At 33.4% G+C, this 12,602-nt stretch overlaps 2 protein-coding genes and 2 non-coding genes across 4 annotated transcripts in view; 1 reads left to right on the top strand and 3 right to left on the bottom strand.

Annotated features, from left to right (window-relative positions):
• si:ch211-196f2.3 overlaps positions 1–7,803 on the bottom strand; it is a 41,651-nt gene extending 33,848 nt beyond the window's left edge. The window contains exon 1 of the mRNA XM_073908432.1: positions 7,750–7,803. The gene's annotated coding sequence lies outside the window, so the exon portion shown is untranslated. The remainder of the gene's footprint in view (positions 1–7,749) is intronic.
• zgc:92664 lies at positions 120–3,545 on the top strand. The gene is given in 5 exon segments (NM_001002422.1): positions 120–315; positions 524–618; positions 2,412–2,632; positions 2,744–2,848; positions 3,044–3,545. Coding segments are annotated over 5 exon segments (507 nt in total). The 5' UTR covers positions 120–294; the 3' UTR covers positions 3,109–3,545.
• On the bottom strand, positions 5,154–5,236 carry mir457a (microRNA 457a). Its single transcript, NR_030141.1, has one exon. It is a non-coding gene; the product is annotated as a microRNA 457a (primary transcript).
• On the bottom strand, positions 5,656–5,789 carry dre-mir-15b (microRNA 15b). The gene has a single exon (NR_030005.1). It is a non-coding gene; the product is annotated as a microRNA 15b (primary transcript).
• Positions 7,804–12,602: the final 4,799 nt, after the last annotated feature.

Below are 12,602 nucleotides of genomic sequence, written 5' to 3'. Positions count from 1 at the left end.
CGAGCTGCGCAGTTTCGACGCAGCTTTGAATGTGCCGAGTTCATTTCTGGTGGGCACCAATAACAACCGATTGCTGGAATTCAAACCAATGGGCATCGCCGAAACACAGTATCATCTTTACAATTATGCTACCAGCTTAGTCAAAGAACACGTTTTATTGTTGTTCCAAAATGTAAATAATTGAGGAATAAGTATCGCTGCCGATTTATATCAGCCGTTGCTGTCCACGTTAGCTTGAAGTGTCCTAGCTTTTTCTAAAACGCAGTCCTCATTACTTGGTTGCAAATCAAAACAATGACTTCGGCCTCTACAAAGGTAAATGTTTACAAATATGATACCTAAAGAACGATTAAATGTTTGTGTTGGTAGTGTGCATCCATGCTTACTGTATTCAATGCTTTGTGTTGTCAATAAAGCTACTGGCTAACATGCTAACTATCATCGTAATGTCAATTCCTAAATACACGTTTCTACGATCTCGGCGGATTCTGTACATTACTTATTTCTTGATGTCTGTGTTTAGGTCGGCGAGATCTTTTCTGCAGCTGGAGCTGCTTTCACAAAGTTGGGAGAGCTGACCATGCAGCTGCATCCAGTAGCAGATACTACTCCAGCAGGGTGAGACACTCGCTGCCTATTTAACTTCACGTTCTGCATCACAGTTCGGACTGGATGGTTTATACTTAAACTGGCACGTGTAAAAAGTTGTATAACGTGTACATTTCTCTTCAAAGTAATACATATGGTGTACATGGAAAATACTTTATTGATCATTTAAAAATATGTTTTTTTTTATTTCCCTTGGGTCCCTCAAACGCTTTCTAACCCTTGTCTGCTTTGACAATTTACGAATAATTGTTACGTTTTAATGTTAGCAATAAATTAAAGCACTAAACCATTTTCTTATGTAAACAGTTTTTAATATTATCCATTTATTTTTATTTGTAATTGCTAAATTTTTAAAGCCATTGTTTTTACTGACATTATGGGCAAAAACACTTCTTTTGCTTTCTGTCAGGGCCAAGTATTTTTGCAAACTTTAAACTAACTGGTTTATAATTAAAACAAGAACAAATATCTGCCAGTAGCCCAATACAAACAGAAAAGAAAATGTTTCACAACATTGACAGATTAATAATAAACCCTAAGTACTGTTTAAAAACAAAACATTTTACAAGGGCTTTTATAGGTTTCGTCAAGTCATATTTAAGACTTTTAAAGACCTTTTAAGACCATTCTGAATGAAATTTCAGACTTACACAAGGCTAACACTAAGGGTTTTTTAATGGCCCAAACATAAAAAAAACACATTAAAACAAATGTTATTTTAAGATAATTAAACCATATGTCTATGAATATAAATAGAGTTGGTAAATAGATTTACAAAATATTAGTTAATAAATAAACTTTTGTTTAAACTTTCAGTGAGTTGGAATGATAGTGATTGGATGGGTGTTGGCCCAATTGGGTAGCTTTACATGGAAAAAATTAACACTGGTTTAAAATGATTTAAGACCTACAACACAAGATTTCAGTGAATTTAAGAATTTTTTTTAAGGCCTGAAATTTTTATTTGAAAAATTGTAGACATTTTAAGTCTTTTTAAGACCACACTGTGGTAAAATACTGTGTAAAAGAATTATTGAGTTTGACCAACAAATGTATTGTTTGACCAGAAATATTATTTTTGTTGTGGTGCTACACATTTATATATATATATATATATATATATATATATATATATATATATATATATATATATATATATATATATATATAAATATTGCATACAAAAGATATTTAGAAGAATGTTGGAACCTGTTAGCCATTGAAATCCACAGTATAACTATTTATATATATATTTATTTAATCATAATAAATTATGGAAGTCAAACATTCTTCATGTTTTCTTTTTGTGTTCAATAGAAGAAAAAAACTCAAGTAAGTCTGGACCAAATACAAAACTAAATTATGCAAATTTGATTGAACTGTCCCTTAAAGGTCTTGAATTGTCAAATGTTAAATTAAGACTTGACTAGAGCCTGAGATTATTCTGTTCATTTTGATAGAAACATTACGCAAAAAATACCTGTCTGTAGAATTGACAACTGTTTTGGTTTAATCTTTTTAAAGTTACTATGCGTATGGCTTAGAAAAAGTAAACAAATGAAAGCATCTTAAATTCAGGTGAAATTTGCATTACAGTTCCTAAGTACCATTCTTTTCGGAAACTCAAGAAGACCCCCGATGTTTTATTTATATTTTACATTTGCCATCAATAAAGACTCATTAGTTGTGTAGCTCTTCTGTAATAATTAGTCTTTTATTATATCGTACATTTGTAATTAATAAGGACATTTAAGTTGCGTAGCTTGTGAGTAATAAATTTTTTTTTTCCTCCTCAAAATAAGGGCCCAAATGACAACAGCAGTCAAGAGGAAGTTGTATGATGACAGTGGAGCCCCTCTATCCACCAATTCACCAAAGAAGAGCACCAAAAAGGTGCCGGTTTCAATGGCTCCACCAGCCCCACCAAAAGTCATTGCTGTGCCAACATCTCAAGTTGTTGTGACTGCAGGCTTACAGCGGGCAAGCACAGGTCCATCTAGCATTAAGTCATCAAAAACGGCAGGTCGGCATTACTTAATTCACTTGTTTTGTTTTTCATTTTAAACTTGCAAAATTGTTTAGCAGATTGAAAATTGTCAAATACAACTAATGTATTGATATGCTTTTTCCACAGACGTCACTCTCAGTGCACTGAATGACTCTGATGCCAACAGTGATTTGGTAGATATTGAAGGCTTGGGTGATAGTTCATCATCTAAAAAGCTTAATTTTGACCAAGGTAAGAGACAGCTTTTTGGTGTATTTTTCTCTCCAAATTTTAACCCCTTCACAATCTCTGTCCTGTATTTTTTCAAAGATTTTGGCAGTTAATTGTTTAAATACAAATTTAAATGACAAATTTTGTGTTTGTCTTATTCAGGTTCCGCTCATTGCCATGAAAAATAATATATGTATTCATTTTTTTCCCATGCAGATAGTCTAAACCTTGACTCAAGTCTCATCATGAATTCCAGTGACTTGCCGTTGTTATCCCGTTGAAATCATCTGCAACATACAATCCGAAAAAGAAGCTAATCATGTCACTTCAAGAAATCTGTTTTATGGAGGAAGAACTTTTTAAAGCGAAAGACTCATTAAAAATAGTGAATTGTGAAGGTATGGATGGATGTCTCATCAATGTAGCACAAAGTTTTTAAAGCTAGCAAACATCGCTAAATACATATTGCTATGCTGGGTCCAAAATGTCGGATTTTAAAATATGTTACTGTAAAACAATTACTGTGTATATATTTTACAATCATTACTCATTAATCAATTATGTCCAGTACTTTGTTTTTGGGGAAAATGTGGAAAGTGTAGGGAAAAGATTTTACATTTTTGTTGAGTATATAAAAGCTTTGTTTGGTAAACTGTTAAAAATGCACACAATCTCTTTCATGTTTTTCTAAGTGAATAAAAAGTTTTGTAATACCTTGGGTCTTTTTCCACCCACATCTCTTTGTTTCACCACAAAAAAGGGTTCAACTAAAGATGATTTTAACAGTTTTAGCAAGATAACTGTTTGCATTTTGACTTCATACAGGGCTCACACTACATACAGGGCTCAACATATATAAGTACACCCCTCACAAATATATATATTTTAAAAGGAAGCTATACAATATTATATTTGTGCATATACATTAGTTTTTTCAGTACTGAAGCCAAATCTGGAGCTTATCTAACAAAATAACTTACGATATTGCTCTAAAAACTAGTACACCTAAATTTATATGTTATAGAAAAATATTAAACACAAATTTAAAAAGGAGGGAAAAAGTTAAGAAAAAAAATGTACTTATTTACCGTAGTTGAAATTTTGTAATGTTTTTTTTTTTGTTTTTTTTTTTGCAATATTTTGCTTGAATTAAATTGTATTGCAGAGTATATACAGAAATCAGAGAGTGTATTTCAATACCTATTAAGACCTTTTTAAGGCTCTTTCCATACATTTTAAAACCTTATAACTTTAGGTTTCAAATGGAAACAATGGCGAGAGTTTAACTTGCAGTATATTTACTAAATATTAAAGTAAAAAAACGAATCTAAAACTGAAACATTATTCATATATTTAAATCTATTACATCTAGCTAATTCAGCAGGTTGGCGCCCATACAACTGCAGATATAATGGTATTATCTTGGTTACTGCAACAAACGAGGCAGCATGATGTCATCAACTACACAGCATCCTGATATGCGCAGATTTAATTTCGGCAAACTTTAGCATACAACCATACATTGCATAATAAAAAATTAAATAAAATTTAATACCTTGCAAATTACCATTTAAGATTTTTTAATACTTTTTAAGGGCTTTAAATTTCTCTACATTTATTTATTAACTTTTAATCCTTTTTTACACCCAGCAGTCACCCTGTATTATCTTTCAATTTCTAAATATGTTTAGTGACTAAAATATTTTAATAAATGTATCTGTGTAACAAATCTGTTTTATTTAATGCACCATAATACATTGCCTATATTCATGAGAAATGGATAAAAATTTAAAAAATGGGATGTACTCAATTATGCCGAGCACAAATATACATATTTAAATGATTAATAACAGCCAAATCAGTTACATTATTGACTGCATATTGAAAATAAAATGCAGCCCAGCAGATCTCCTCATTAACAGCACCATTAATTTTTTTTTTATTTATCTATACCTTTGTTCTTTAGTATGTCATAACCTCAATAACTGAAAGCGTTGATATATTGAAATTACTCTGCCATCTGACCTGTACTTGAATGACATTTCAATAAGCAGAATAGCGACAGCACACATTGGTTTTCACCAGTTTATCAGCGACAAACTGAAACCACGGATATCTTTCATTTCGTGTATTGAAAATAAAAATAATTTCACTCAAATAAGGTTTTGTTTGTAATATTTTTTAATGTTAGGTTTTTCATGCAAGTCCGAACAAAGAGAAAGCATTTCAGTTGAAAGTGAGATTGTCAAAGTCAAATACATACAATTAATTTCCGGACAGGTGGTTTTCATATTGCTCCAAATACTGGAGGATCGCTGAGTGTGTCTGTCTGACGGGAGCAGCACAAACCATACTGGCAACCCAGAGAGAGGGCAGCTGCCAATATTGATGTGCTGCTTCTGTCAGGCACACTGAGGCATCAAGTGGTCCAAGGGAGGAAAGAGGATGATGGGAACGTCACAAATATATGCAGATTAATTCATCAGCTTGAACGGTTACACTGTCGCAGAAAGTAGCTGACATCTTAAAATATAGACTAAAAAAAAGAGGATGTGAATTCCCAACTGTCTGAAGAGGCCATGCGAGCCAAACCTGGTGATTCAGCCACGAATCATTTATTGTGTGTCTGGTCATTTACAAAAATACTCCTGAGGGGAAAAAAGCTGCCTTGTCACATTTTTATCTGACAATTTAAACTTTTAGCTTAATCATAATTATAATACAAAACAATACAGACAGTATTTAACACTAGGTGTTTTTTTTAAATAACCTCTGATGTATTTATTACACTAGGATTTACGACACAAGCAAAAGACTAGGTGTTTAATGCTGTCATGTTAATGGAGAAACTCCCAGGCTCCCAGTGACAGCACATCATGATTCGGAATTTGCCCTTATAACTTACAAACCATGATGTGCTGCTACAGGGCACTCAGGGCTAAATAAAAAGATGACGACAGACTCCGGTGGTCCTCTCTAGGATCAGATTGGGGACAAAAAAAAATGTATTGTTGGATTATAATGTAAAAAATGTCTCATGCATTTTAGTGGCAGCAAATAAAGGAAACACAGAACAAAATTAGTAGATGAACAGATCGCTTCTCTTCTTTCTGAAAAAATAAAATGTCATAAAAGTTTTGTGACACAAAAGAGTGACAGCATGACTTGTCTGGCACAGGCAATCGTGAGGAAGCTCGTGGTCACCCACATCTTTTCATGACAGTCTAATAATGCCCTTTGAGACTTAATAAGTGAGTAACTGTGCACACACTGTCCTAAAATGGATGTTGAGGATGAAGACAAAATGGAGGATAACAAAGAGGGGAGATGAAGAGGAAGAAAAAAACTAGCGCCTGTTAAAATGGTTTTATTAGCATGAGGTTAAAATGAAAGCAACTAAATATTGTTTTTTATTATTTTCTTGAAAAAAGCTGCATATTTTGAAGCTTCTTAGGCCTAATTTTATAAAGTAAGATCAAGTACCACTATAGTAAAAGTTAAAGCACATTTAGGTACAGTATTTTGACAGAGCATATTTTAATTAGCCAATCAATAATTTGTTGCAAAAATAAGTAAACAAATAACATTATCTTAAAGGATTCTGGAGATTAAAAAAAGAATGTGCCTACATGTAAAATCAAATAAGTAGACAGAAATAAAAGAATGTATGAGAATTATTTATACAACTTGCATAAAAGACATTACTTCAACAAAAAGGAAAGGTGTGCATACAAATTCAGAAGGAATAAAGTATAATTAAATAACTTTATAGCCAGCAATATATAAAAAACAAAGGTTTTAATTATGGACTGATAAAGTGATGACTAATGGAGGAACATTAGAAATTACTAACTTGTATTGAGTTGTTTGTATTTTAATATGCATTATTTTTCTGTTTAAAAATTATCCAGGAATGGTCAAAGCGGTGAGGGTGAATAACAGCTTATTTGCTGTAGTGTGTAAAAGGTGAATGGCATAAAGTTCTTGACCTATCGCTACATTTTAGTTTTTACTTATTTTTATTGTTTTTCTTTAGCTTGAAAATGTTGTGCCTTTGAAAAAATTAAAGTAAAAAAAAACAAAGTAGGTAGGAGCAGGAAAACCACAATAACCCTCCTTGTGCTAAAAAACTAATTTAATCGTAATATTGTAAAAAGCATGACAAAAGTTGAAAGAAATAAAATATATATATATATATATTTTTTTTTATTTCTATTTATGTAACTAACTGTTTTGGCAGACCTAAGAAACACCAAGTATTTTTGAAGTTTTCACATTTTCTTTTAAATACACCACACCCTGTTTTGTGTTATGAACTTCCCATGTCAGCAGAGAATCAAGGCTTAATTACAAAATAATTAATTCTGACTGCTGTAATATTTCAAAACACAGTTTATTTTTTTGCTTACAGTTCTGTGATGCTTCATGAAGTTGAAGCTCACAGTAAAAATAAAAAAAGAGGAAGCTTATCAAAAGCAAACTGAAAGCTAAAGTGTGACTACATTTGTGCTACACAAAATCTAAAGAAAATTTTGTATGATATAGAATATATTATTTTTAATAGCTTTAGATTAAATCAGCCCTGACAAACACAGATAGATCTCATAAAGGGCAGCCTATTTAAGGTCTAAGTCAAATGATCACGTCAGCACAGTTGCAGAAGGCATTTGCTTCTGTCTACTTCTGCCCGTTGTTCATCGAGAGAGGGAGAAAAAGGGGGGTGAGGGGTGTTCGCAAAAGAGAGGGAGAGAGAGAAAAGGAGAAAAGGATAGACAGCAAATGGGTTGGAGAGAGAGACCTAAAAGAGAAGCTCGCACGCTTATGTAGACACATACACACCCTGGCCTAACTCTGCTCACCCATTCAAGCCAGAGGCCGTTTTGGTTAGGCTCAGAAACGGACACAGGAAAGATCTGACTTACCCTCGATCCCCGTTCTCCAGTATGTTAGGCAACAGGGGAAAGGATTCCCAACCCGCCTGACTCCCCTCTTCCAGTGTAGTCTCTCCTGCACCTGGGTAGGAAAAAATTGCAATTCCTCAACTTAATTCAATGAAGTTGTTTCTGTATTGAAAAACCCAAGCAAAGTAGTTGAAAAAGACTTTTTCATTCTTTCAGAAAACTCGATTAAAGTCACAAAGTAGTTCGCCCACTGCAAATATTTTAATTCTTCACAAATCTACAGCTAAACATGCACTTAAAACAGCTTGGCAGCTTTCAAAAAAATTGTTGAAACAGAATTAGAAAGGCAAACAAACCCACACATGCACTTATCAATGGGAATCCCAAGTCTTAATTTCAGGTCAAAAATACACCCATTCGTCTGAGCTTGGGGCTCCCATTCCAGATTGGGGGGTGGGGTTCCAGGAGTCAAATAAGTGCCTAAACCTTTTGTCCACCAGCACCTATTTCCAGCCCTCAAACCCCTTTCTTTCCCTATTCACCTTCAGACCAGCAGTCCAGTGCAGTGTGCAGCCTCTGCTTAGCTGTAGCTAGTGAGGCTGCCTGAGGAACTTGGTAGGCATAAAAAGCAGGGGTTGTAGCCTTTTTCCCGGGGCATCAGTTTCTACAATTAAAATGAACATTTTCGGGGGACAGGAAAAATCCACAAAAAAATTAGGGCACTGCCCTGGGGTCCCCTTAAAAGAGTGTGAAGTTTGAGGACCATCGGCATTACCGTTTTGGAGGAAAAAATTAATTTCTAGGGCTTAGTGTCTGAGGCGCGTCAGTGCTAGCAGCTCTCGCTTGCTTGATTTCTTGTAGCCTTGCCAAAGCATTCACACAGCCAACGGAGAGAAAGAGAGGGAGGGGGAAACAAAAGAGGGAGAAGGATCGGCTGCAAAGACTCACAAAAAAAGGGGATATGAAACTAGGAAAAGTGTTTTAGGTTTGTGCCGTTTTATTTACGTTATGGTGCGGGTGAGTGTTCACCACAAACTCCAAAGTCAAGCGACCACATAGGGGGTGTTTTGGCCCCAAACGCATTGTTCAGAAAAAAGAAAATACACAATTTTATATTCTTGCCGTTAGTTCATTATAAATAAAAAAAAACTAAAGAAACAGCAAAAAACAGATGCCAGGAGTTTAGGGTGCTCAAGCAAAGCAAAGTTATCAAACTCTTTATGCTTTTAATGTGGCTGCATTTTATGCAGGGTCTCTGTGGCTTTTCTGTGTTGTACACGGTTGGCTACAAAGAGTGGAGAATATGTTGATCTGGTTCTACAGATAGTTTTACTGAGTAGCACAACCATGGTCCAACAGCACACACAAAACACACACACACATACACACACAAGCGCGCATACACAGAGCCAGACAAGACAAAGGCCTCTGTCAAAATTCAAGTCAAAACACAACAACAACAACAGCAAAACATGAACAATGTCTAGCCATCAATACATGTTCAAATAAAAATACTGCTTTAGAAATTTCCCATTAAATACAATCTCACAACTCAAGTTGTCTTAAAATCATAATAACACTCAAATTAATACTAATGATACACAACCAAAACTAAATTACACACTTCAATAAAGCCACTGTTTTTGTAAAAATAAGAATTAAATTGAAACACCTCGTTTATATTATATTCTTGCAGCAAAAAAAAAAAATTAATCTGTGCCAAAAGTATACAGTTCCTTGCCTTTTGCCTTTTAATCTTAACAGTGTCATCCCGTACAACCAAAAACAAAAGCATTAAGCTTCAGGAACCACACACCAAAACAGGAAGACTAAAAATACCCCAACTAAAAGCGTAAAAAGGCCAGCACTAAAGATTTTTTTTCTTTAAGTAAAGAGGCTTCCTTGAATTAAAAAAAAACAAACAAACAAAAAAAAACTCTGTTACACACATCTATCTCCACATCATCTATGAAATTATTATACAAATGACAGCTTGCACATACTGAGCAGATTGAAGTGTTTTTTATCTTTATTTAAATTGTATCTCTCCCAAACCGTCTCAGCATTACCTCTTAAATTACTTTTAGCATATAAAAAAATATTGTAAAATATGACATCCATGAACAGGTGCAGAGCTTTCATCAGATACCCAAAATTTTCATCTATACTCTATGCCACGTATACATTACTGTTATTAAAAACATCTTGTGAGCTCTGAGAGGTAAAATCAAACGGAGAGACAAACAGGAAACCAATGGAATTAATACATTACCTATAAAACAAAATCCATGCCAAAGAGAACACAATATGTACATTTTGCACAAGGTTACAATGTCATTGTAAAGACCTCAACATTACTGCGCACACTTGATAGCAAGTTTGAATAAACAGCACACATCATTCTATAATATGAATTACTGATGTGTATGTCATTTTAATTGCAAATTAACTGGCCTTACATTGACTAACATATTTTCGTTTTTCTCTCCCCAACAGAAGTATAATACTATAAATAGTAAAGCACGATCGTAGGTTGCAATATTACAGTCTGGAATATTAATTTGCCTATCAAAACCGCGAAAAACTTATTAATATAGAAATAACAATTAAAGTCAGTCATCTGAAGTCGAATGCGCCTTTCAAATCAGCCAATAGACGGACATATAGAAAAAATCTATGTATAATCTAGGCAGTTCCTAATAAAAAATAACACGAGTAACATAACTTGGAAACTTTTCAAATAATTATCTTGTGGTATTTTTGCCACTTAAAAGGCGCCTTCAAAAACGTTCGAAATATGTCGTTATTTTCTTTTTGTTTCGTCACCTTCATATGTGTCATTATTTAACTGTCCAGCGTTCTGATTTTCAAATCACGCCGACTAACGACTTTATTTAATTGTTATTTTGCTGACGCATTTTCATTCCTCTCCAAGTTACACTCGATTCAATCGCGAAATCGCCGTGAATGTACCGACAAAACTCATTAGATGGAGCGAATTAAAAGAGGGGAAAGTAGCTTGGTTGTGGGTGAGGGGACAGAGGCAGAGGGGAGTGGTTCAGAACATTAGAGGCACGGAGAAATCATTGTCTTTAAAAGCTAACATATGACAAACACTAGAAGCCTACTTTATTCGCTTTGCTTTAAGCTGCCATTATAACATTAGTCAAAGCATCGGGTTAGCTGTAAAAAGTTGTTTGGACGTTATCCCGCGGGTTCCAACACGTTTGTGAGGTAACTGCTAGTCGGTTTAACTATACTAAGAAAGTTTTGCTTGTTTTGGTTTGGAAGAAACACAAAAGAAAGACATGCCGAAACAGCTTACCCTAAACAACAGCTATAAAGTCTTGTAATTCTATTAGACATACATTTTTTTTAAGTGCTCACTTTTATCAGCTGTGTGTTCATTGCTTTTGAAAAATAAAATAAAATGTGTAAGTTTGCCAGTAAAGAGGAAATTATAAAGGGAACAAATGTCGACGAAACTTGTAAAATGTATCGATTATAAAGCTTATTATATTTATATAAATAAATAAGTAATAGTAACTCACCTTTTAATGAAAATCCTCTTCCAGTTGCCAATATATGTAAAAAAATAATAATCGTTGAAGTGATAATAGGTGTCGAAGAAAGAATGAGGAAAAAAGTAATAATGAGGAATAATGTCGCTGTTAGAAGAGTTCCAGTCAGTGAGGCTCTGAAGTTTGAAAATGGCGCCAATGTTCCACTGCAGCAGCTCTACCACTGTGATGACACGGGGCAGATAAAAAAATAAATATAAATTTTCCTCAGGGAAAAATATTTTTTTTCGCCGCCGTATTGATTGCACATTGGTTACCATACGTTATTCCGGTTATCTGTTGTTGAATTGCTTGTTTCAGTAATTTATAATTATTTTTGATGATTTTTAATAACCGTCAGATCATGCCCCAGCCGCGGTGCAGCTCGGGAAGAAAGTTTGCTAGTTTTCTTTTAAATTTCCGAGGTGCAGCCTTGCACGCCGCTATGTCGCCCCCTGTTGTATAATCTGTGAAATTTCTGAGCTTGCACTAAAGTGAAAATTTAATTTTTGCCCCATGATTAGTATGTAAATAAATTAAAGAGAATTAACTGGTGAGGTTTACTACATTTAGCAAAAATAATAACATATTATTAAAGAAGAGAACACATAAATAATGTTAATATAATGCCAAAATATATAAACATACATATACACATGCTCAGCATATATGTAGACCCCCACAAATCTCTATTTCAAATATTTAATATTATCTATAAGATGCTTTACAATATTATATTTGTGCATATACAAGAGATTAGTCAGTACTAAAGCCAAATCTGGAGCTTATCTGACAAAATAACTTACAATATTGGTCCAGAAATCAGTAGCCCAAAGTTATATGTTATCCAAAAATCTTTTTTTTTTTAATTTCAAAAAACAGTAAAAATCAAGAGAAACAAAAAATATATATAATATTGTTATAATGTAATATTTTTATTGTTTTACAATATTTTGCATGAAGTTAAATGTATTATTACATTTCTAAAGATGTTCTGTGACTAAAATATTATTTTAATAAATATCTGTCTAATAAATCTGTTTTGTTCAAATGCACCAAAATACATTGCGCATATTCACTGCAAAAATTGAAATTTGGTTTACTCAATTATGCTCAGCACTGTATTTACAAAAATAATTGCTAAAAGTTATTTGAAAATATAAAATATATATTAAATTGTAAAAATATATATTTACATAAATATATTTTCAGCTTTTTTTTGCCATGTATAAATATATAATCTAGCGTGGAACACACAAAACAAAAAAAAGCTTCCACAAATGGACATAATTTGTAAAATATTTTATGTTACCC

The sequence above is a fragment of the Danio rerio genome, chromosome 7 (assembly GCF_049306965.1).
Source record: "Danio rerio strain Tuebingen ecotype United States chromosome 7, GRCz12tu, whole genome shotgun sequence".
NCBI classification, from domain to species: Eukaryota; Metazoa; Chordata; class Actinopteri; order Cypriniformes; family Danionidae; genus Danio; species Danio rerio.
Note: the sequence above shows the minus strand (reverse complement) of the source record. Positions and strands in the feature narration are given on the sequence as shown.